Genomic DNA, 27,233 nt, shown 5'->3' with positions numbered 1-27,233 from the left:
CTAAAAGTTATGCAATCCAACAGAAGGCAAAATACAAGGAAATAAAGAACAGATGTGACCATTTGTAAACAAATAGCAAGATAGTACATTTAAATCTGATGGGAATTAGATTCTCATCAGATAAAGATGTAGACATTATATCAAAGCCATAAACTTTTCAAAGACCTCTCTCATCAAGAGGGAACAAAATAAGAAATAAGGGAAGAACTTGACTCCTGGAACTTTACTTGTAGTTAAAACATTTGGACTTTCTTTAGACTTTATGTTCCAGGGCAGAAGTCTTCAATTTTGGACATTAATTACTTTAAACTAATTTCTTTGAAACTTTAATCTTTAAAGTTTTATGTATCTCTGGGAATTTAGTAATTAGATTATATATATTAAATTTTGAGCATCTATATGCTCTTGCTATTGCATAATTGTAGTATATTGATGCCATGATTTAATCTAGTTGCAGAAGCTCTGAAGAGCTCTACTGAATAGTATAACTGGACATAATTTAGCATGGGTAAATGATAGAGACAGAATTTTCAGACTCTGGAGTTAATGAATTAGTGTAATGTTTTATCACATTTCAAAGACTTCTGGAAGCAAACATATGGTGCCTACCAGTAGCTATCAAGGGCGAGCTACCAAAGGACAGCAATTATTACTAATAACAATTACCTTACCTTAAAGTAAGAATATTCCCCAACATGAGAATCCCCAAAAAAGCACCTCTGAGAACAGAATTTAGGTTCATGTTTCCTATTTGGGATGTGATCCCAGGAAACACAAGTTAGAGACCAGGAAAACAAGATGGAGGAAAGAAAAATAGCAAAAAACAAAAAACAAAAAGCAAACAAACAAAAATAAATAAATGAATGAATGAATAAATAAATATGAATCATGTAGACTGCATCTCAGAATCTTCCCCCTGAGTGAGTGGGGAGCTGTGATTCTTACCTTTTGACTTGTGTCCCTCACTGGTTAAAGATTGTCCTGGGAGAGATTAAATCCCTGGCACATCTAGGCTGCCTTGAGTACAGCTGGTAAAGCCTCCCGTATCAAATATAATTCTTAGGAAGAGTGGTTTGGGACTGGCTCCTGTAGTATCAAGGCATCAGGGGACATCCACCACAGCTGAGGTGGCCTGGGTGGGCTTTGGGCAAGACATCAGTACCATCTGCTGCCAGGCCTCATGAGAGGGATGACTGATCTGATGCATGGCTGATCCCAACCCCTAAGAGACAGCCATTTCCCAAGAACACTGTGAACTTAGTTTCAAGTCAAAATTAAGGGAAGAAAGCTGGAGTATATGAGGAAGGAACACATATTCCCACTTCCCATTTCTCTAGGGAATAGCATTTCTAGAGCAGTAATTCTCCAGCTACATCATCTGAATCATCAGGAAGGTTTGTTAAAACACAGGTCACTCTCCCTCATGCACAGAACTTCTGATTTAGTACTCGTGGGTGCACCCTAAGAATCTGCATTTAAAACCCATTGCTGAAGGTGTTCGCCCAAGAACCACAGAGAATCACTGAGCCAGAGTAATCTTCAAGACTCTTCTTTCTCTCATCTTTTCGTAAGTCATAGAAGAAGGAGGAGTGAGAAGGGGGAAGTAGGCCTCTTACCACCTGCTTTCTGGATCTTACTGCTTGCGGGAAGGTTTTATTCCCATCTGCACTTTGGCAATACAGAAAGTTTGGCAGGGAAGGCTGTCTGTGACTGGAGGAGGAAGTTCAAATCTATGATGTAAGAAGAAGCAGGCCACTGTTGCCCAGACCTAAGCCACTTTCTCTAAATAGCTTTGTCAGTAAAGAAGGTGATGCTTCCATATATACATCTGGCTCTAGTGTCTTTCTTTTAGAGTTTTCCAAACTTTGAAGGAGAAAAATGGGGTGTTCTATATAGACATCTTATAAAACCAGCAATATTGTGCAGACATTTCTGACATGAGCAGGAAAAAAAAATCCAATTGATATTATGTGTGAGATTTTAAATAATAAGAACAAGAGAAATAACAGCATACATATGGGTCTACTGTGAATATGGACAAGCTTTTTGCCCAGAGGGTAGTGTAAACACTGAATGACTTTTAAAATTTCAAACATTCTGTATCATAAGCTGAAGATCTAAAGGCGATTCGCTTTATGTAAAAAGAAAAAGAAAAGCATGAAATGAATTCCACTGGCAGAGTCAAGCTCCTTTGATTTATACATAATGTTTCTTCTGACAAGGACACAGAAGCACTCTCATATTTCAATAATCTAATTTTGCATTGTTTGAAAAGAAACAGGGCTATTGATAGACTTATTTGGCTTGCACCCTGGGATATTTAAATAGACTTTGCACTTCAAAAATACTCTTTCACAAATTCCAATAACTTGTGGTATTTTCAGAGCTTTTTATGGTAATCAATGATATATTTTATTTTTATTACTAATTGAAAGATTGTTCAGACAAATATGTTAAATTTTCTATGAAAACTTAATTTTCTAAAGGCCTTTTTAACCTTTTCTGAAAAGTGGATGAAGAATAGAAAACGAGTTAAACCAGTTTAGAGATTTATTGGATCTATAAATGTGCCATTTGGCTAATCTAATTTGCATTTTCTTGCATTTTCATTGTATTTTTCCAGTGTCACAGCTCATTTCCAACTATTCTTTTGGTATTGGTCTATAACAATATTCTGAGTGATCTCAAGTTTACTGTACTTATTTATACTCAAAATATATGTTTAAAGTTATTATCCCAAATATAAAACACCATAAAATCAAAGGAAAGCAAACCACCAAAAAGAGGAGAAATCACTTGTTTAGCAAATCACTTGTAGGGTTGTTGTTTTATAGAGAATCTTACTATTTCTAAATAATTTTATAAAGTATCATTGTTCTATTACTATTTTGCAAAATGTTTTGACAGACCATACATTTTTTTTATAACAAAGATGGCTATTTACCTACCCAATATTTATTCTTCTTGTAAATAATTAAACTGTTAATTGTTGTGGATGTAAAAAAGAAGGTCAAAGAAATATACTTTAATCTCTGCATTTAGAGAGGGTCAATGTAAGTTATTGTTTATGCTTCCATTGGTGTTATTTCAAAAGTGCTCTCTCTTGGGGCACCTGTGTGGCTCAGTCGGTTGAGCGTCCGACTTCGGCCCAGGTCACGATCCCACGCTTTGTGGGTTCGAGCCCCGCATCTGGTTCTGTGCTGACAGCTCAGAGCCTGGAGCCTGCTTCGGATTCTGTGTCTCCCTCTCTCTCTGCTCGCCCCTGCCCCCACTCTGTCTCTCTGTCTCCCAAAATAAACAAACATTAAAAAAATGAAAATAAAATGGCTAACATTTAAAAAAAAAAAGTGCTCTCTCAGATGTTCTCTCAGGTGTTATTTTCCTTCTTTCTTCCTTTTTCCTTATACTATGAACATGATGATTAGAATTTCCACTGCCATTCGGAAAACATGGGATGACACTGAGAATGGAAACCATTTCTAACCACAATGGGGGAAGAATAGGATAATGATGATGACATTGTGGAGTAGCCATTTTGAAGCACCTCATCTGAACATTTTTTATGCATTAAAAAAACACACTGGTATCTTCTTTAAGCCCCTGTCATTTTGGTTCTCTGATATCATGCCTGAAGGTAATCTCTTACTGATATACATCTAATACATTTTCTACTTAGTTTCTTGGCTTCTTCAAATAGGTTTAAAAATTAAAGATGATCCTTGAAATGCACTTATTATCTTCCCTCATTGATAAAAATGCTGTAGAACAAGGTTTTGATCTACTCTCGTTGGTTTTGATGAATTAATGTTATTCTTCCCTTTGTTTCTCCTTTTCAGCTAAGCCTGGAACTGGCAAGTTAGATTTAGAACAGCTAGCTCCCTAAACACCTATCAAACCTTAGTGATTCACACGTTCCTTTATATAAACTTGACCTAATTAAAAGTGTTTCTAATAAAGAGAAATTGCCATATGTCTTAAGAGAATGCTTTGAGTGGGGCACCTAGGTGGCTCAGTTGGTTAATCATCTGACTCTTGACTTTGGCTCAGGTCATGGTTCAGGGGATCAAATCCTATGTCGGGCTCTGCACTAACATTGCAGAGCCTGCTTGGGATTTTCTCTCTCTCCCTAAAGACTGACCCTTCCCAGTCTCTCCCTCTCTCTTTCAAAATAAATAAACATTAAAAAAAAAAAAAAGAAAAGAAAATGGGGCCCATGGGTGGCTCAGCCCATTAAGCTTCTGACCATGGCTCAGGTCATGATCTCTCAGTTCTGGAGTTCAAGCTTCGCATTGGGCTCTGTGCTGACAGCCCAGAGCCTGGCACCTGCTTTGGATTCTGTGTCTCCTTCTCTATCTCAGCCCCTCCCCCACTCACACTCTGTCTCTCTGTCTTTCTCAGAAATAAATAAACATTAAAAAAAATTAAAAACAAATGCTTTAAGTGATGGTATTACATTTCATTCTCTCTAGTACCTCCTCCTGGTAGTATTTGATCAACTTGGAAACACCAGTCAGGGTTTCATTTCATTTCACATTTTTCATGCTTTCACTGCTTTCCTCATCTACCACTTTCCTTACCTTACCACTTATTCTCTGGTCCATCATTATAATCATTCTCTTGTAAACTTGTTTAGTTTCCTCATGCCTGTTTCTCTCCCAGTTACTCACCTGACAAAATAAAATGCAGGTTAAACCCAATTCCCTTCTTTCCAGGATTGCAAACTCACAGCTGACCACAACTGAAGGAAAACATACTAATATATATCACCTCGAGAACACTCAAAGATCTGCCAACATTCCAACTGCCGCCTGCCATTTCTATCACCCTCCTGCCCTGCAAGATAATTGTTTTCTATCTCTTCCTCTCCTCAAATTGAAACTCTCACAAACTCCTTGCTTTCAATAGTTGGTATTCCCGACTGCACTGAAAAAATCCAAGCAATGCAAAGAGGATTATTTCCTCATGCTCTCTCCCTGAGCATCTGTTCCCAAACAGTCTGTCTTGCTCAGTTTCAACAGATTAACTATTCATCTTCCAAAGACCAATCCTCCCATTTCTGTACTAATCACATCAACTTTTTAAAACCTTGACTACGGCAATTTTCCCTTTTTTCTCTTAAATGATCTGCTTTTCATCTTTTACCATATTATTCACATCAGCAGAAAAGATTACCATATCTGCAATTTTTATAAGTTCCCTCCCCCCTTTAACTCCACATCACTCTCCAGCTACTGCAGAGTTCTCTCTGTTCACTTTCAACCAGTGTTCAGCAATAATAATATCATTTTCCCTTTTTCCAAACCCCACGCCTTCATAAAAACATTTATATGAAAGATTCTGAAACAGATTAAATGTAGTAGGAGGTAATAGAAAGAGATGGGTTTTACTCCCAGGTTCAGGGATCTGTGTTTCTAGAAGAGGGACAGCATTAGATCTCAGCGGCAGTCACTGCTAATATTGAATTCCTCTAAATTAATTCATAATATTGAGACTGATGGTCATGGCTCTATTGCTGAGACCTCATTGTTCCTTTATTCCGTTATTCCATCTTCAGAAAAACCTGAGATCAGAGAGTAAGCAGTTCATTCACAGGAGGGGATGAAGTAGGGAAACTGCATTTCTCCAGTACTGCTCAAGGCATATCTTGCAACATGAAAGCCTGCAGTTTGGCTCAAAGTCTTGTTCCTAGGCTTCCCAGCTGGAGCATGGCAAATGAGTAAAGTTGTCTGAGAAGTCTGCTTCAGACATCAATAAGGAGCAGAAACTCCTAAAGAACAGTCATTTGGAATGATTCTCATGCCCGACCATGCATTACAATTACTAGGAAGCTTGACAAAATGCAGATTTCAAATCAACTTCCATAAAGTGCTGGTAGAGTCCAGCGTTCTACAATTTTGATAATTTTTTCACGTGATTCTGATACAGCTAGAACATGAACCATGCACTACTTTAGATACTAGAAACCTGACCAGTTGGTCCTTAGACTGAGAGAGTGAGTATAGAAGAGAGAACTAATTGTTAGCCAAAACAAAACTGGAGAGTCTCCAACAAAACAAAGATAACAGCTCAGAGCATTTGTCTTGTCAAATAGGCCATTAGTTTGTAAACAATCACAACAAAGAGGGAGGAAAGTACCGGATTTGCAACAATAGCCGTTTCCCCAGGAATGCAGCAATTAGATAGAGAACATCCCCTAGGCAGACTTGTTCTGTCCTCTCAAGATTGTATATCCTCAGGTAGATTGTATCCAAAGCCCAACTCCAAACATCTGGACCACTGGGAATAACATGCATAACCTCCCTTGTACCTTGTCTGCCCTCTTCACTGGCTTCCTTGAAGGTTAGTTTTCAACCCTTGACCCACGTTAGTTACAACTGGGTTTACATTAGAAAGCAAGGCCTAGATCTGCTTCTGTTGAGTGCCCACAATAAACCATAAACTCTCCAATCTTTTCAAAGTTTTTGCCAATATTTTAAAATTGATTTCTCAGGACACACTTACAATCACAAGGTGCTCATTCTAAGTCTTCTTTTCTCCACTTGTTAACCTCAGCTACAAGGCTTAATCCTCAATAGGAGTATTTATACTCATTCTTAAAGTGACCCCATCAAGCTCAAATTTATGGCTTTTAATACAGTTTATGCACATTGATATTATATAAATATACAACTTGGGCTGACACCCTCCTCTGATCTCCAAACTTGCATACTAAAGACTTGATTTCCATTTAGAAATTGTATTGTCCAAAAATATATATATTAATTTCACTCAGTCTCCAAATGTGTTTCTTCTGTATTCAGTTTATGTCACAAGGATATATGTAAATGTTTCAAATTTCTTGGTTTTTTTTTTTAACTCTCTTTTATATTTACATGCCATTCCTCAATAATATCACCAGATCTACTTTCAAAATATATTTCAAATTTAACCGCACTTTACCTTTTCATCATTAACACTATATTTTAAGCCACAATTATCTCTTCCCTAGACTATTAAAATAGTCTTTTTAAACAGATCTCAGTGCTTCCAGTCATTTTAGAATAAATCAGAATATGCCACTTCACACACTAAATACTTAGAATGGGAATCCACATATTTAATTAAGTCCACAGGGTTCCACATGATCTGACCCCAGACTACCTCACCAAGCTCATATCTGCCACTCCCCTCTTAATTCAAACCAATCACACTAGCTGAAAAGCCCACTTAGTTTCTGTCTCCTTTTAGTAAATCATAAAGTAAATTAACATATATATCAGTATGGAAGTAAATTGGTATGAATTAATGTGTCATACATACCATCCTGTATCATCAATTGAACTAAATAGCTAAAACTTGAATTAAATTTAAAAAAAGGCTCTGATTATAAGAATAATATCAGCTTACATGGCAAATGTCCAAAGTCATTTAGTTAATTATTAAAAGTATAACATTTGCTGAACATAAATAGCAGTTTTTTATATCATTAATAAGATCAACCAGATAATCTGATTAAAATTTTAACATGCTTAATATTTTGTTTCTAAAAGGTATATGGTTGCCTACCTGTTGATATTTAGAGCTTAAAAAGTAATTTAAATTTCTTATGCTTTAATTTTCCAATTAAAATGAGTTACTCTAGGGTCGCCTGGGTGGCGCAGTCGGTTAAGCGTCCGACTTCAGCCAGGTCACGATCTCGCGGTCCGTGAGTTCGAGCCCTGCGTCGGGCTCTGGGCTGATGGCTCAGAGCCTGGAGCCTGTTTCCGGTTCTGTGTCTCCCTCTCTCTCTGCCCCTCCCCCATTCATGCTCTGTCTCTCTCTGTCCCAAAAATAAATAAACGTTGAAAAAAAAATTAAAAAAAAAATAAAATGAGTTACTCTATAATGTTTCAGAATGAGAAAAGTGGTACAAATTTATAACATTTACTCACTCAACCACCCCATTTTTAAAAATTTATTTATATTGAGAAAGAAAGAGAGCACAAGTCGGGGAGAAACACAGAGAGAGGGAGAGAAAGAATCCCAATCAGGCTCCACACTGTCAGCATAGAGCCCGATGAAGTGCTTGAACTGACGAACTATGAGATCATGACCTGAGCCGAAGTCAAGAGTTGGATGCTTAACTGACTGAGCCACCCAGGTGTCCTGCACTTTTTTGTTTGTTTTGTTTTGCTTTCAATTAAAAGGTTTTACATTAACAATAATTCCCAAAAGAAAACAAAACAAAGCTTATACTTTGCCAAAACTCAAAGAAAATTGAAGATTTACCTTCCTAATCAACTGTGATATTCTTTGAATATATAGTGAAGCATAAAACAATAATAGCAACACCATATTTCTTACCATTTACTTGGAAGATGTGAGTCTGAAAGACTTGTTCATAACCATCTGCATAGCAGGTGTAATTGCCCATGTGAGTTGTGGTAACCTTAGTAATATACAAGGACCCGTCATCTCCAAAGTCCTATAGAAATAAAATAAAATGAGACAAAATGAGCTGTTCGTATTTAAAATGTATTTGAACAATTCACTCAGGAGCAAAGTAAATAGACTAAAGTATTGTTTTTAAATTATCAAAATATCACTGTTAGTCTTTATAGGGATGGAAGACCTATAATTATCATTTCTCAAGATATGGTTTGTTTAAAAAGTGTAATTTCACTCATACATACAGATTTTTTAGTACTTATTTGAATTATATGAGTTTAGATATAAAGTCAATTTCCACATATTTTTTTTCTAATTTAGCTTACAGCAGTCTCCCCTTATCCATGGTCCTGTTTTCCCCAGTTTCAGTTACCCATGGTCAACCAGAGTCTGCAGGCAGATGACCCTCCTTCTGATGTAACATCAGGAGGTCAGTAGTAGCCTCACACTAAATCACAATGTCTACATCATTCACCTTGCTTCATCTCATAACATGAGCATTTTATCATCTTACATTACAAGAAGTATGAGTATGGTACACTAAGATATTTTTAGAGAGACCATATTCACATAACTTTTATTATGGTATATTGTTATAATTTTTCTATTGTATTATTAGTTACTGTTGTTAACTCTTACTATGCCTAATTTATAAATTAAACTTTATCATAGGTATGTATGCATACGAAAAAACATAGTGTATATAGGGTTTGATACTATACAAAGTTTCAAGCAGCCACTGGGGGTCTTGGAACACAACCCCTGAGGCTGTCCATTTTTAATTAATAAATAGGTAAAATGACTTGTTTTTATTTGTAGCTAAAACAAATAGCTCTTAATTATATTCTTTACACTTATAATTGTCCATTAATTTTTATATCCTTTAGTTATATATTTACCCAGAAAAGAGATGATGAAAGCAGTATGGTCTCAGAGATAAAATTTATAGCTATATTGATAGAGTACAATTTTTTAAAGCCCAGAAACAATCAATAGAGTAGAGCAAAATAACCATACCATTTCAAAACTGTGGGGGCAAATGTGTGACCATTTTGGAAAGAAGAAAGAAAAAACAAAATCTCACAGTGTTTGTCAAAATCAAATCTAAGAAACACCTCTGGAACAGCAGAGTAAAGACCAGAAAATCTTCTCTTCCACAAAGGCAATGAATACTCTGCAGCAATTGTCAAAATCAACTTTTTCAGAAAGTTTATCTATTTGGAAATAGATAAAAAGGGCTTGCACCAAACTATAGAGCATTTACTCCAAAAAGTAGTTGAATCTCAGTAAGAACAAAGAAATTTGTGGCATCCCTCTCTCCACAGCTTCATGGATGCCTTGAACCACTAACTTTGTAATTCTGCTCTCTGTGAAAACCATCATCCTAGCAGGCACCGGAGAGGGAAGAGCAGGCTAGGAGCTCTTCCAAGGTCACATCCCCAGAGAATTGTCACCATTTGACCTATCTAGCAGCCCTTTGGGAACTTCCATTTTTCTGACTTTGTTTGTTTGAGCAAGGCTTTGAGTCCTATCCCAAAGGCCTGTATTGAAAAGAAACAACAGCAATTGTTTAACATTAAGCTTCTTGTGAAGGTGATATTAATGGGGATAACAACAGGTGTACCAAACGAAATAATACAAAGTAAAAGAAACAAACAAAAACTTAAAGGAAAAGTGGGAATGGGATGTCAAGAGAAGGATATGAACAAATCTACATATTTCTGGGAATTTAGAAGTCCATGAAAATGTGTAGGACTGTGTGCATGCCCAAAAGAGATGTATTTTCTTTATATTTTAGAATTAGGAAAAGAATCCCTAATCTCTCATCTCTGATTGATACTGAGGTCCCGTAAGGACAGAAAGTGAAGGCTAAGGCAGACTTGTAACTGACTATGGGAGCATTCAGTTTATAGCAAAAAGCAGAAATATAGCCCCTTGGCCTAGTCTGGAAGACTTATTGATTCAATACATTTAATTAAATATCTGTTCAATCATTAGCTCACCACTACACTGAGCAAAGGTTTCAGTGATTAAATATAGCAACTCAAGGAGATTGGATACATTATACTTCATCAAAATTAACAACATGTGCTTCCCAAAGGATACTATCAAGAAAGTGAAAAGATCTCCAATAGAATGGAAGAAAATATTTGCAAATAATTTACCTCATAGGAGTTTGTATCCTCAATATATATATTAAAAAAAAAACTGTTACAATTGAACAATAAAAGGGCAAATATTCCAATTAAAACAATGAGTAAATAATTTGAAGACATACCTATCAAAAAAGAATCACAAATGGGCAATATTCACATACAAGTATAATCAGCATCATTAGTCGTCAAATACAAATAAAATATTTTTTATTTACAAATACAAATAAAAACCACTATGAAATACCACTTCACACCTGCTAGGATGGCAAAAAAATATAAATAAATAAATAAACAAACAAACAAATAAATAAATAAATAAATAAATAAATCAGACAGTCAATAACAACCATTGAAGAGGATGTGAGAAAATTGGAAACTTCCAACATTGTTGGTGGAAATATTAAACGGAATACCTAGTTGGGATAACAGTTTTGGCAGTTCCTCAAAAAGTTAAACAAAGAGTCTAATATGTCTAACAATTTCATTTGTAGGCATATACCCAAAAGAATAAAAATAAATAAACAAAAATTTGTGCACAACTGTACATGAATGTTCATAGTAGCATTACTTGTATAACCAAAAAGTGCAAACAATTCAAATACCTATCAATTCATGAATGGATAAACACAAAATGATATGTCTATATGTAATAAAATATTATTTGGCTATAAAAAGGAATAAAGTACTGATACATATTATAAAATAAATGAATCTTGAAAACATTACACTAAGTCAAAAAAAATGAAACACAAAAAGCTACAAATTGTATGAGTGTATTTATATGAAACGTCCAGAATGCCAAATCCATAGAGATAGAAAATGGCTACCAGGAGCTGAGCAGAAGGGGTGATAGGAAATGAGTGCTAATAGGTTGGATTCCTTTTTGGAATGATGAAGATATTCTAATCTTTGATAGTGATTATGGCAACACAATATTTATTTACTTATTTATTTATTCTTGAGAGAGAGCACATGCAAGAGCGAGTGGGAGAGTGGCAAAGCGAGAGGGAGAGAGATAATCTTTAACAGGCTCCACACGCTCCACACATAGCAGGGAGCCCAACATGATGCTCTTTTTTTAATTTTTTTTTAATGTTTATTTATTTTTGAGACAGAGAGAGACAGAGCATGAGCAGAGAAGAAGCAGAGAGAGAGGGAGACACAGAATGTGAAGCAGGCTCCAGGCTCGGAGCTGTCAGCACAGAGCCCAACGCCGGGCTCAAACACACTGACTGTGAGATCATGACCTGAGCCAAGGTTGGACGCTTAACCGACTGAGCCACCCAAGCCCCCCTGGCGCTCTATCTTACCACCATGAGATCAAGACCTGAGCCAAAATCAAGAGTCAGAGGCTTAACCCACTGTGCCCTACAGGTGCCCTATGGCAGTATAGTTTTGAGAATATACTAAGAGCCACTGAACTCCATATTTTTCAAAGGGGTTAAATTTATGGTATGACTATATTTCAAAGCTGTTACTAAAAATAAGTTATATACGGAATACTTAAATATAAAATATATATGTTAAAATAAAACTATATATAATTTTAGCTAATATAATCTTTACTTACTTTAGGAGCTCCTGGGTCACTCAGTCAGTTAAGTTTCAGACTTTGGGTCAGGTCATGATCTCACCATCCGTGGGTTTGAGCCCTGCATCAGGCTTTGTGCCAACAGCTCAGAGCCTGGAACCTGCTTTGGATTCTGTGTCTCCCTGTCTCTCTGCCCTTTCCCTACTCATGCTCTGTCTCTCTCTCTCTCAAAAATAAAATAAAAACATAAAAAGAAAGAATCTTTAATTAGTATAAAAATTTAGAAATCAAAAAAAGTGGGGTGCCTGGCTGGCTCAGTTGGTTAAGTGTCCAGCTTTGGCTCAGGTCATGATCTGTGGTTCCAGCCCCAGGTCAGGCTTTTGTGTTGATAGCCCAGAGCCTGGAGCCTGCTTCGGATTCTGTGTTTCCCTCTCTCTCTGCCCCTCTGATGCTCATGTTCTGTCTCTCTCAAAAATAAATAAACGTTATAAAAGTAATAAAAAAATAAATGTTTAGAAATCAAAGAATGACCAGCATCCTTATTTAAAAAATAAACACTTCTGAATTACAAAACATGGTAAGCATTAAAAGAAAGAAAATGAACCTCAGGTTATCTATGCAAAATATACATAAAAATACATTTTAATCCTCACTTATGTAACAGTTATTATATGTCAGATACTGCTCTAAGTAATTGATAAATATTGATATATTTGGTCCATATAACAAGCCTACGAATCTGCTAAAGAGAATCTGTTAAATTCCTGCCACGTTATAGCAGGGGATATTAAAATGTTAAGTTGGGGCGCCTGGGTGGCGCAGTCGGTTAAGCGTCCGACTTCAGCCAGGTCACGATCTCGCGCTCCGTGAGTTCTAGCCCCGCGTCAGGCTCTGGGCTGATGGCTCGGAGCCTGGAGCCTGTTTCCGATTCTGTGGCTCCCTCTCTCTCTGCCCCTCCCCCGTTCATGCTCTGTCTCTCTCTGTCCCAATAATAAATAAAAACGTTGAAAAAAAAAATTAAAAAAAAAATGTTAAGTAATCCCCTTAGTTTCTTTTGGCCCCTAATTAGTAGAACTAGCATTTGAAGCCAGGTAGGCTTACTCCAAGGCTGTGCTTTAAACCCCTCCACTATGCTGCCTTCCTTGTCAATCATAGATTGAACTAGAAATAAGGACAAGACAAGGGAACAAAGAAAAAATTCAAGATAAAATGCCCCAAAAAAGGAAGTCAATTATACCGTTAAGTTTGAAAGGGCCAGATATATAGTGAGAGCACATATGGAAAAGGAAGAAGGAAAGCTGATAGATCTGAGGCTTAAGTCAAAAGACAAGAGTATTTAAATAAGTCAACAACTGTGTCTCTTCCTTTTCTCAGCAGCAGAAAAGGAGGATGGCAAGAAGGGTGCTGTTGTACTCATTCTTTTCAGGATGCAACTGACAAATTTTCAACATCTTTTACTACAAATATTATTAAAGTGTTTTTTTATACATGTGGTGATGATTAGGATTTACCCTTTAAGGATTGTTTACTGTTTCTTTCAACTTTTAACTTTGGAGTTTGCTACTTTCGTGTTAATTCCCCAATTTTTTAATGCATTGCTTATCTTGTAATTTTGTGTGGAATACTGTAGTTTGGATTTTTTTTTTCATTCGTTACAGCAGCTTTATGATAAGAAAGACTTTTTTTTTCATTCTGATTTAAAATAAATATTTCCCAACATTTCTTTCTCATTTCCTAATGTTTGTAAAATTACATTTAATCCTTTAACATTTTATTTTTATTTTATTTTTATTTTTGTGAAGTAAGCAATCACCTTTACATTTTACCTAAACTGTAATTAACTGTGTCAGCAGCATTTGGTCGGGAAACTCGCTGGCCCATTAGTGATTTTTTTTTAAATCCTTGTATTGTTAAAATATCATAGTACCCAGTGACTTACGAATATTCATACAGCAGTGCTCCAAACACATACCTTGTATGTTTATGACTTTACCTATATTCAAACCATGTGCATTTCTTTTAAAAATAGATTCCCTGTAACTGATTCTCATACAGATTGATTGCAATCAAGAAAATTACTATGAAGCTTTTGAATCTGGGCCCGAAAATAATGAAAATGTACTCTCAGTCAAGAGAGAAAGAGAAAGAAAGGAGACAGAAAGAGGGAGTGAGAGAAGGAAGAAGAATAAGAATGTGAACAAGGAGGAGAGGGTAGAAGAAGGGAAAAGGGAAAAATAAAGAGAAACAGTGGCAGGAAAGAAGGAAAAAAATATACTGTATGCTCTGGCAATCATATTATTTAGCTGAAAAATAATATTTCTTTAATAACTGCCAAATAAAATTAAACCCCTCTACATTATATAAGATTAATCATACCACATATCTATAGCTGCCAGGCGGAACTTTCATAAAGCTACAGGGGAAGGCTCATGACCCGCACAATAAGAGAGGATTTGGAACTTGATCCTCAACAAGAAAGTCGCTGTGTGATACACATGTGTGATAAAACTCCTTGCATTACTGCAGGCTGCCTTTAAAAACACTGCTCACTCTTAGTCCAGGGCACTTTGGCTAGAGAATGGAAATGCCAAACATAAAGACAGAAGCTGTGATTCTGGTTAACACTAAGGCAGATAGTTGACATGCGGCAGGATAAAATGTGGGAAAGCCAAACTTCTGTAGAAATCAATTAATAATGGTTAGAGTTACAAAATATTTTGTGAAAGATTATGATCCAAAAGTAACAATTGATAACCTAATATATAAGAGTAATATACCCAGTGTGCATAAGGTGACAGGGAGGCAGGGGGGCATGGTCCTGGAAGAAAGATTCATCCCAAGCAGAACAAATCACGGAGACCAAATCAGAACAGAAATGAATCCCTTCGCTGAACAAGAATAGTTGGAAATAACTGTAAAAGCCCAAAGAATATTTGATATTTGTAATTATTTTTATATTTCTATATCCCAGACTGTCAATAGGTATTTTAAAGTATATTCTCAAACAATCTTTTTTAAATCTCCATAAAATCTGAAATAAACAACTTTTCCATGTATTGTTCTATATAGCTACCTAGAAAATATGACTCTTCCTTGTCTACTATATTTAAGACTCCTTCACCTAATGATGTGAAAACTATCTGAGAATATAACTTTGAGAATGTTTATTTAAAGTATCTTATTGCTATCTCTGTTACTCTGCAACATGAAATTGCTTTAACTTAGAGTATTTTCTAAAATAGCATATGTGTGACTCCCTTCTAGTCTATATATCTTTATGTTTTTTCTCTTTCTTCTAAGTGGAAGCAAAATCTTCCAGCTTCAATTTCTTTCAATATACAACTTTATAATCACCCTTTCAGACAGCTTTTCTATAAAAACAAGACTTTAATATTCCCTCATCACTTTGAGTAAGGCATGGATCTTTTCACTACACTAAAATTAAACCCAATAAATATTTATTGAGCACTTAAATATGTCGGGCACTGTGCTAAATAATTTATATAAATTATAAAATTTCATCCTTTAAAAAATCTTTTTTAAATGCCCTATTATTGACTCCATTTTATATACAAGAAAACTGAAGTATGCTGATGCTAAGTTTGAGGTCACCAGTTCTTATGGTCTGAATGTTTGTGTCCCCTTCCCAATTTATCTGTTGAAATCCTAATGCCCAATATAATGGTGTGAAGAGATGGGGCCTTAAGAGTAATTAAATCATGAAAGTGAAACACTCATGAATAGGATTAGTGCTCTTTTAAAAGAGACCCAACATAGACCCTTCACCCTTTCCACCACTTCAAGACACAGGGAGAAGCCACTTGCTATGAATCAGGAAGAGGGCTCTCAGCAGAATATTAATATGGTGTGGGGGATAAGCTTAGGAATCCCCGGGCTTACACCAATGGGTTAACAAGGCATAAAGAAATACAAAGTCATAAAATGCTCACACCTCAGTTTGGGTAAACCAGTTTGGCACTCAAGAATAGGGGGGTGCAAAGGTGCCAGGAATCGGGAGGTGCAAAGGCACCCCAAAACAGAGAGGGGGGCATAACCCTCAAAATAGAGATGGAGAGGCAAAGGCCTAAAATAGAAATGGTGCAAAGGTGCCAAATACACAGGTATATGAAATGAACAAGATTAGATATTCAGAGTGGAAGCACCCCCAATTTAGTACTGTAGCAGAAAAGCTGTTTTCACAGGAGTATAGGGCCAGGTTAGGTAAATTGGTGAATTAGACCATAGACGGCTATGCTGCAGGCAAAGCAGTCAGCGGAGATGGTTAACAAAAGAAAAGGTGCCTTGTCAACCCTGAGGTTATTCCCGCTATCTGTCTCATCCCCTAGGCTAAGATAAACAGAGGTGCTGCCTCATGTGCGCTGTAAACAACCCTCCTCCAGACTGCCTGGTGCCCGGATTTTGCTTTGTATTAACCCAAACCCCTAACCACGAATATCCTCAAGACCCCCTTTCCCCCACATCCAGAAGTTAATGTTCACAGATTCATTGTCCCTTTGTGCACGTCCATCGCCATGCTTGTAAGCCTTCTGATCCTAATAAAAATGGGGCAAGGACCCTTATTCAGGGCTCTTGTCTTTTTCCTGGACATTAGACATCTTCACGCTTTAATCCTGCATCTGCTCTTTTGCTGGCCAAAAGAGAACTTTAGACTTAAAGACTATGACAACATGGTAGTGCTTTAAACTTTGATTTCTCAGCTTCAGAACTGTGAGAAATAACTTTTTATGGTTTTTGCTACTAAGTCTTTAGTGTTTTGTTACGGCATCCCAGTGGACTAAGACACCACCAAAGCCAGGGTCTAAGATGAGCATCCCAACCATCGGACTGCAGAATCGAACTACCCTTGTTATTATGCAATGAAAGTATTTTTTTTTAAATTTTATTTTATTCATTTGACAGGGGGGGAAGGGGCAGAGACAACCCACACTGTCAGCACAGAGCATGAACTGTGAGATCATGAGTTGAGCTGAAATCAAGAGTCAGATGCTTAATCGACTGAGACACCCAGGCTCTCTTTGTTATGTAATTCTTAACACATCTTCCTCTTTCTAGATTTCCACTATTTTAGCCAAACCTCAAAATTACCTTTGAGTTTTTAAAATATATATGTTTTAATATATGTATAAATAGATACACTATATATAAATATATATAGACACATCAATCATACTCTTTACCTCCATCCTGATTCAGCTTTTCTAATCTTTTAATCTTTCATTTTCTCAGCATTTTTCTAATCTTAAATAGATGCAATCAAGTGTACAATTTTGATGCTTGACCATAGTTGAGAATTATGGCCTGAGAATAGGCACTCTTTGAATTCAGGGACAAAATCTTCCATTTATCCTGAACCCCCATTACACCTTTATGATCTTACTGCCAATAGAAACTCCATAAATATTTCTTCAGTGATTAAATCTTTATAAGCTTCTACACAATTAAAAAGTTGCCTCAAGGCTCTGATGTCTGGAAAGTCAATAGAAAAAAAACTACAACTTTTTAAAAAATCATTAATTTTGTTGAGTTGATTGCTTACATTCTTTCCAAAGCAGTAAAAAAGAGAACTGTGGTTAAAAGTAAAATCTGTAACAAATTTCAAAAATTTTGAAAAAATATTGGGGCTACTATTAATGATAATCAATTATGTAAGAGTAAAAATTAGAACATTTAACAACCTATAAATGGTAAACACTGACCACTCTGAATATATAGGGTAGCACATGTCAGTTGTGATTATACCAGGACATAACAAATGAATTTCAGGCCTATATTTAACAACAAGCATTTGTTCCAATCTGAAAGAAAATTTCATCCATTAAAAAATGGCATATTTTAAATTTAAAACTTACTTTCCTATTTCGTATTATGTTTTTCTTCATAGTTCTAGATTACATGGTAGCAGTGTTACTTTACCTTAAACGAGGCTTTCTATGTAATATACATTGCTTCAATATACACTCACATTAATGTAATTTCCTTTGTAATTTTGATTATGCTAGTGTGCTTTTACTTTGTAAACTTGTGCAAACTATTTCCTAGCTTTTTATGTGTATAAAATATGCTTTCATAAAATAGCAATAAAAGTAATTTAAGCAAACATCTACATTTTAAAATTGACTAAGTACTATTATCTCATGATTTATGTGATTTTTCTAAAAACTCTGGTAGATTCTCATTAACCTATTTAGATATTTATTCCATCATCAATAAATAGCACAGTGAAATATAAAATTCAATAATGTAAATATAGTTTGTTAAATACATTATTTGTAAAACTTTTTTTACAATTTTGTAAATTGAATTTTGTAAAAAATTCAATAATGTAATTTAATTTGTTAAATACATTATTTGCAAAACTTTTATTTTCCTCTAGGGGCACCTGCCTGGCTCAGTCAATTAAGTCTCCGACTTTGGCTCAGGTCATGATCTCATGATTAGTGGGTTCAAGCCTGCATTAGGCTCCCCACTGACAGTGTGGGGCCTGCTTGGGGTTCTCTCTCTCCCTTTCTCTCTGCCCCTCCCCCAATCGTGTTTTTTCTCTCTCTCAAACATAAATAAATAAACTTAAAATAAAAAACAACTTTTTCCTCTAAAGTAAGCCATTTCATGTGTTAAAGAGATACACTAGAAAATAAGTAAACTAATATGGACTGAAATTATTATTTCAAGTTAACAAGCAAACAAAAGTCAAGCAACTACATTCTTTGGTGAGAAAAATCAAAACCAAAATCATGAAAGCTATGTAAAAAATATTATATGATATATATGTGAATAATTAGATTAATTATATTTTATTTCACTAAAGAAAATAACCCTGCACTAATTTGAAAAGATATATACATCCTTATGTTTATTGCAGCATATTAACAACCACCAAGATATAGAAGCAATCTAATATTCGTTAATAGACAAATGGATAAAGAAGATGTGGTTGGGACACGTGGGTGGCTCAGTCAGTGAAGCATCTGACTTCAGTTCAGGTCATGTTCTCATGGTTTGTGAGTTTGGCCCACATCAGCCCAGAGTCCACTTCTAAAAACTCTGTCCCCTTTTCTCTCTACTGCTCCCCTTCTCACACACATTTTGTCTCTCTCTCTGTCTCTCTCTTTCTCTATCTCTCTCTCTCAAAAATAATTAAACATTAAAAATATTAATTTAAATATATATATATATATATATATATATATATATATATATATATAATGGAATATTACTCAAACATAGAAAAGAATGAAATCTTGCCATTTGTAACAACATGGATGGACCTAGAGGGTATTATGTGAAGTGAAATGAGTCACAGCGAGATAGATAAATACCGTATGATTTTACTTATACATGTAATCTAAATAATAAATGGACAAATAAAGCAAAATAGAAACATACTCAGATGTTGAGAACAAACTGATGCTTGCCAGAGGGGAGGGAGATGGGAGACAGATGAGATAGGTGAAGGGGATTAAGTGGCACAAAGTTCAGTCATAACATAAATAATACAGGAAGACATAACGCACAACATAGGGAATATTGTCAGTAATATTGTGACTGCTTTGTGTGGTGATAGCTGGTAACTAGACCTGTCATAATAACACTTTCATAATGTATATAAATATCAAATCACTGTGTTGTACATCTGAAACTAATATAATATTGCATGTCAATTATTCTTCAATAAAAAAGGAAAGAGACTTACAAAATGTTTCCATTGATATAATAGTGAGTAATAAATTAAAAATGTCTATCATTTTTATAGAACTACTATTCAAAGGGTTTTATGTATATATGGATTCAGATTTGCCCCAAAGATAATAAGGATTAATTAAGTTTCAGAGTCCCTCATCTGTACATTTACAAGGATATGACAGGAACCCTGAAATGTGTGTATATCGCTATATGTTTCTGTAAAATTTATAAATATATTGAAGTTTCTGATTTCCTGTCTTATTGTAATAAACATCCAATTTTGTATCTAATTGTTATTTATAATTTGTATTCTATTTCTTAAATAGAGCACCTTTCAACTACAGGTGTATTTTTTTAATGGAATTTACAGGGTTTTTTAAAGTTTATTTATTTATTTTGAGAGACAGAGAGAGACAGAGAGAGACAGAGTGCAAGTGGAGGAGGAGCAGAGAGAAAGGGAGGGAGAGAATCCAGGCAGGCTCCACACTGTCAGCACAGAGCCCAATGCAGGGCTCAAGAACTGTGAGATCATGACCTGAGCCGAAAGCAAAAGTCAGATGCTTAACCAACTGAACCACTCAGACGCCTCAAAATGTGGGTGCTTTAAAACTTCAAGGTCACATAATGTTGAACCACCCGATTATATGAATTCTTTATATTTTGCAATATTGTACTTTACACATGAATAAACAGAAGTCAAAAAGATGAAGTAACTTATCTATGAAGACTTTTTAGTTAATTTTACAATATTCAAAACTAGGCCATCTGACTGTGAAGTCCAAGTTCTGGAAATCCATGCTTTATGGATATAAGCATCAATATAGATGAATCTCCAAACACAATGGAAAATACATATGTAAAATACAATATGACTCAATTTATGTAAAATTCAAAAGGCAAAAATTAACTGTATCTTTTAGGTATATATGCATTATACATTATATACATTTATGGTAAAAATAAAAAACAACAAAGAACTAGTTAACATATAAGTCATGGTAAGAGTTATATCTACAGAAAAAGAAGGAGAATATAATGGGGAGGAGCCTATAAGCAGCTTCAAGTTTGTTGTTAATGCTATATTTTTTTAATGATTATTGGGTCCATAATCATCACTGCTTTTTTTTTTTTTTTTTTTTTTTTTAAGTTTACTTACTTTAAGAGAGAAGAAAGTATGATCTGGGGAAGAGGAAGAGACAGAGAGAGAATCCCAAGCAGGTCCCTCACTGCCAGCACACAGCCAGATGCAGGGCTCAAACCCACAAACCGTTTTATCATCATCTGAGTTGAAATCCAGAGTCGGAGGCTTAACCAACTGAGCCACCCAAGAGCCGCCTACAATTATCAGTGTATTACTTTACTTTAAGTTGTATACACCCTTAGGTATGTGTAATACTGAAATATAAAACAACTAATTAAATAAACAATTCTACTAGACCTTAAATCATGTATCTTTAAGTATATAGCTTTCCCTAAGTATATGTTGAAAGTTCTGTCTCTTTCTTATTTACTCTAGATAGACTAGAATTTTACTTCTTAAAATTTTAATGAAAAAGATAAACATAGAGATGCTAAACTATATTCTAACATATTCTGAAAGAGAACTAATCTTTATTTTGGTTTCATCAAAAATATTAATAACATAGTACCCAAAGGTACTTGGAATCTTAATGTTATATAATTAGCAAATTAATAACGTATATTATAGACTTCTGGCTCCATCTTAGAATAGAAAATGGAAAATGGAATAGAACATGGAAATCCAAACAATCAGAAGCTGGGCAATCTATAAAATCATACTGTGTTCTCAAACCCATCAGAGTGCTGTCTTCAAAGGCAACTGATAAGGGTAAAATCGGATTAAACTGGAGTGAGCTTCCAGAAAGAGACAAGGCACAGGCAATCACACACCTATACGGGAGCACCAGAAGAAAACAAGGCTACCATGTAGACAGGTATTAAAAAAAACAAACAAAAAAAAATGAAGTGATTTTTAATGAATTGTTAAAAGCTAAACACACACAGGAGTATAGACCCCTGGGAGCACAAATGCTTGCAGCCATTTCTCCATGGACCTCACTATTTGCTCATGAAAAACACTGGGGGCAGTAGAGATCAGGGGAAGCATCCGTCAAAGTGTAGTTCTGATGTTGTGTAACATAATGTAGTCCTGCTGCTGAGAAAAAAGAAACAACAGTTCTTGCCTGAGTCTTTCCCCAGTGGAATAAAGTTTTAAACTGCCAAAGAAAGGCAGTGAATCCTGTCACTTTCTGTTGGTGAAAACTTACTGAGTTTGGGAAAGGGAGAAAGGCAAGAAATCTTCCTACTTCCAGAAAATTAAAGATCCCTTAACACTGGGGGCAGGCAGGATATCTGAGAAAACTCTGCTCAAAAGACTCAGAGACACATGAACAGCCTAAGGCTAAGGTTGAATGAAGAAAACATAGAATGCTTCCTTGCTCCTCACCACCCAGGATATCAAGAACCAGAAAATAAGCAACAGCAGAATATCACTAATGGGGAGGACAAGAGCATGGAGAGACAACTTCGCTGAGGCACAAAAGTATAAAATTGAAGGTGGACCAAGCAGAATCAAGAATTTTCTCAGATAAGCAATCAAGCTCCCACCTTAACCAAAAGGTACCACTAGAGGAACTTGAAACTGTCTAACTTGGTCTCTACTACCCCACACAGAATATGCGGATTTCAACAAAAAAATTATGAGACACACAAAATTGAAAGGAAAAATAATTTGTTGTTGAGAGGTGAAACAATCAAAAGAACTAATCTCAAGTATAAATCTGCTGTTAGGAAAATCAGATAGGGGATAACATAACAATGATTAATATGTCACAGGCTCTAGTAGAGAAACTTGAAGACATTCATGAATGGATGGGTAATTTCAGGAGAGAAATAGAAGCAATAAGAAAGTGTCAAAATACATGCTGGAAATAAATTTAAACACACACACAGTAGCAGAGATGAAGAGCGCCTTTGACAGGCTCATCAGTATGCCTGACACATCCAAAGAAAGACTCAGTGAACTTGAATATAGGTCAATAGACATTACTCAGATGGAAACACACACAGGAAATTAGTGAAATAAAAATTTAGACGAAAGAGAGAGAAATGAAAATCCAAGAGATATAGGCCAATATCAGTCTAAAATGTGTGTAATTGAAATCCTAAAAGAAAAGAGAGAGAGAGAAAGAGAGAGAGAGAGAGAGCAAGAGAGAGAATGGAGAGAAAAATGCTTGCAAATGAATAGTCAAAATATTTTCAAAGATAACTAATTAAAAAAACAACCAGGAAATAAATTCATACTGCTGAAGATCAAAGATAAAGAGAAATGCTAAAGGTTGTCAGAAAAACAAATGCACATAATCAACTTTAAGGACCTGGAGAGCCTTCCAGGTTCTTGACACCAGGTATTACCAGAGTAAAAGTATCAACATATCTGAAAAAAATATGTATAATGTAGAGGAGTGGATGATCTCCAACAGAGGTTAAGAAAAATCAGGGAAGTGAGGTAACAATATCAATATCATTTCTCCAACATAAAATAAGAGAAGTTCTCTTTCCCTGACCAAGGGAAGTTGTACCATTCAATCATTAATAACCTTATTGCAAATATCAGTCAATCACTCCATCAATTAATTGTTTGAGCATATATAAATAAAAAATGCATACAATTTTAACAGAAAATGATCAGATTCTGATGCTATTATATATTCAAATGATAAAACTAATCATCTCTTGGTATTTGTACCTAAATAATATTCATTTCCAATCACTTTCTTTTCAATAGAATTTGCTTCTTACTTTCAATGTAGTTTTGATAATTATCTTCCCAATATCTTCTTGGGTTGATTTTCATATTCAGTTAAATTGATTTTAATATTCATTGATAGATATCTTAAATTTCACAGATTAAATCAGCAAATAATAATATGCAAAAATCCACTCAGCACTATTACCATGAATCATCAGTCTTGAATCAGAAGAGCTCTGAGAACCAGAAGAAAGCAAACACATAATTCAAAAACCAATCAAGAGGCAGAAACCACACAGTAATTTGAGCATGGAATTTTCTATTAGAAATTACTAACTGTAACAATGAATTACAGTAATGGGTGATCGTCTACTAAAAGTACTCTAAACAATGTAGGAATAACAGATACAGGGGCAACCATCACCCAGAGAGGTGAGATAGTAAGCCTAAAGAAGAGACTCCTTTCCTGCATTGCTGACACCCAGCCCTTTTGTAGAAGGTAGGCATGTCCATGGCTCATTAGAGAGTAGAAAACTCACTGAGCTGCAAAGCTTCCCAAGAGGTACAGGAGAAATTTTTCATAGGACGTACCCTGCTGGAAACCCCCAACTGAGAAGTCACTTATGGTGTTGTTGGAGAAATCTACCCATGGGGACTGCCATGAGCTGTTATAAATCATGTACTTTTAGAGTCAAGGGACTAAACCAGGAGTTGCACAAAGCTTTGGGACTAAAAAGTTGCACATAGTGCAGAAGTCTGCCAAGGAAAACACACCGGAACTTGAAAGAGAAACCTTCCACTGATGTGTTCTTCTAGTACTCTCTACCAAAAAAAGATGCCATCTGCTACAGGAGAAATATTTTCAAATATATTACAGAACTATCATTTAAGGGTGATTAGAGAGAAGACACAATGCATCAAAAAAACATCAATTTTCAGTATCTTTCAAGAAAAATGCCAAATTAGGAACACAAAAGGTCAGCGGTCTGATCTACTACAAGCCACATGTTTTTCACTACACACACTTTCTATCCTCATCATTCACCAATAAAGAGAACGAGAGGGGAGAGGGGATAACATATAGAGAATAAATTCAAAAGTATCCCAGGGCTGGACACATTGTTATTTTCAGTTTGTGAAAATTCATCAAACTGTAAATTTGTGGTTTATGCATTTGTCTGTAACATTTTTAAATAAAGATTTAAAATAAAATATCCTTGTTGCAAAGTTTAATTTCTGATTATTAGTGACTGCCTGTGCGTAGCACTCCATAGAATCCATGTCTATAGCCCTATTAACACATATTTCTCTCTGTTGTAATTGCCTATTTAATTGCAATGCTCTGAATTGAAAATAATTTTATTTCCACATCCTAAATAAAGGTTTGTTAAAAAGGAACTAAAGAATGAGTTTACTTTGGAAGTAAAGACTTGTCAGTCATTCAAAACATGTTTTTCTATGACTTCTTGTATGTTTCCAATTTTTCCTCTACATGAAGATAATTGTCATTATATATGCTATCAGGAAGCTACTGCCAACAGTATTAATTATTTTATGGTAAAAACCAAATGACCCTCATTTAACTCCCTAAGTTCTTGCCCTTCAATGAAATTTACTAGTTGGACAACCAACTCATCCTCAATACTGAAAGTTGAAATGTCTTTGCCCTTCAATGGAAAATCATCCCAAATCTTAAAAAGTAGGTCTTTTTGACAGTGTTGTTAACATAAGAATCACCTTTTGTGGTAGACAGATTTCACTGATGGTCTCAATTACTTGCTTTTCTAAACAATGTAATTTGCTCTATATCTTTCTAGTCTTCTCTTTGACTATGACTTTTGCTGTTTTAGTTACTCTGTCTAAAGTGATTTAGTAAATGTGATGCAAACAGAAACTTGAAAAAAAGAAAAGTGCATTTCTGCTTGCTCTATTACATGACTTGTCCTTCTCTCTTCTGGATTCTTGCCATTAACATAAGCACACGCAGATTAGCCTCCTACAAATTGAGAGACCCTATGGAGAGCTAAATCATCCCAACTGAGGCTATTCAAGACTGAGCAGTTCATGGCTTACACACAAGTTTATTACATTGGACTGAGAAAATTAAGCAAGATCAGTCTAGTTTAATCCAGATCATCAAGGTCTCCATGCTAACCCAGAACCTTGCAAGAAATAATGAATGGTTGCAATTTTAAGTCATTTAATTTTGGAATAAAGTATCATGTAGCAATGTTAATTAGTGTAACTTTTTACCTCTGGCTGGAGTTTTCTCTTACTTGATTTTTTTTCATTATTAAAATTTTGTTTGGTTTTGTTTTCTTAAGAAATAATGTTCAGAGCACTTCACTGGAGTTATTGAATAGGCAAACTGAATAAGAATCAAAAAGCCACATGTAAGAACATTAAGTGATCACTTGGGTTTCTCAATAACTAGAGAGCATTTTTCTTCATATCAGCAATGAGAAATTATAAATCTAAATTGTATTACAACCAAAATAGAGAATATCATATACCATGAACTTTAAAATTACTTGGGATGAGTTAGCATCTATAAATGCTGAGCCTACTAAATAATATAATTGATGAAAAATGAAATTAACAGTTAAAAATTAAATATACAGTAGTAATGTTCTGATTTCATTAAGAAAGTTGCAACATTTAAATAAAAAATGTTTTTAAAATCATTTGGAAGTCTTTTACAATCAAAAGGTGATAATTCAATAAATGTAAATTTACTGTTGTTTCATTATGTGTGAACTGACCCACAGGTTGTTATTAAGTAACATAACAAGTTTGATGACCATCAGTGAGGTAATAATGATGAACAGCCGAACAAAACCGAACAGTCTCATGTTCCATATCATTCTGCAAGTTAGGGGAAAGAACCTTATGATTTCATGATTAGTCATGATATGCTGTTTATATGAGAAATTTATTACTGAATTTTTCTTCTCTGTGCAGTTAGATGATAACCCTATTATTGGCTCAGTTGTCTTTCGTAAGTTAGGAGACAATGGGGAGTATTGTTCTTCTAATTGCATGCACGACAGGTAAAATATAGGTCGTATTCAAAAACAATGACTCTTTTTTTTACATTAATGCTCTGTTACCACGATAAGAATAAATAAGACTTTAAAAAATGAAGAACATTAAATAACTTCTCTAAGACTATTTATTTCTTTCAGGAAATGTTTGTTGGATACCTTCTTTTTGACTGGCCACTTTGAATCTCAGGCAAAGGCTGCGTACTTGTCTTTTCATATGTCCTATGGGAAGGGATAATTTCCTTTTAACTAATCACAAAGAAAAAAGATATAATCAGTACTGAGGACCTGAATAAAGATGATTCTTTATTCTACTCCTAATCTTAAAAAAATTTTCAACTCTCCAATCCAATGTGTGCTTACTTAGAACAAAGATGTTTACAGAATTTATAAGATGCTGATTATTTAGCATTTCAAAATGTTTATTTTTCTCTTTCTACTTATTCTTTCTGCTTTCTTCAGCTTTATTGGATGATATTATACATCCACATGTGTAAACTTAACCCACCAAAACTACGCTTATTAGAGAAGCCTGGTTGATGCTTTTGTTAACAACACTTTAATTCTAATTATTTATTTAAGTCATTGACTTTCTGAAAAATCCAAACTTGAATTTGAAATCC

The 27,233-nt window shown here is 35.1% G+C and overlaps 1 protein-coding gene across 1 annotated transcript in view; it reads right to left on the bottom strand.

The window, feature by feature from the left end:
• Positions 1-27,233, bottom strand: part of FSTL5 (follistatin like 5) — a 774,595-nt gene that overhangs the window by 181,728 nt on the left and 565,634 nt on the right. Inside the window, 1 exon segment of the mRNA XM_030312812.1 lies at positions 8,323-8,443. Coding sequence (XP_030168672.1) covers positions 8,323-8,443 — 121 coding nt within the window.

This window comes from Lynx canadensis, chromosome B1, assembly GCF_007474595.2.
Source record: "Lynx canadensis isolate LIC74 chromosome B1, mLynCan4.pri.v2, whole genome shotgun sequence".
NCBI classification, from domain to species: Eukaryota; Metazoa; Chordata; class Mammalia; order Carnivora; family Felidae; genus Lynx; species Lynx canadensis.
This window is presented reverse-complemented; position numbering and strand designations above follow the sequence as displayed.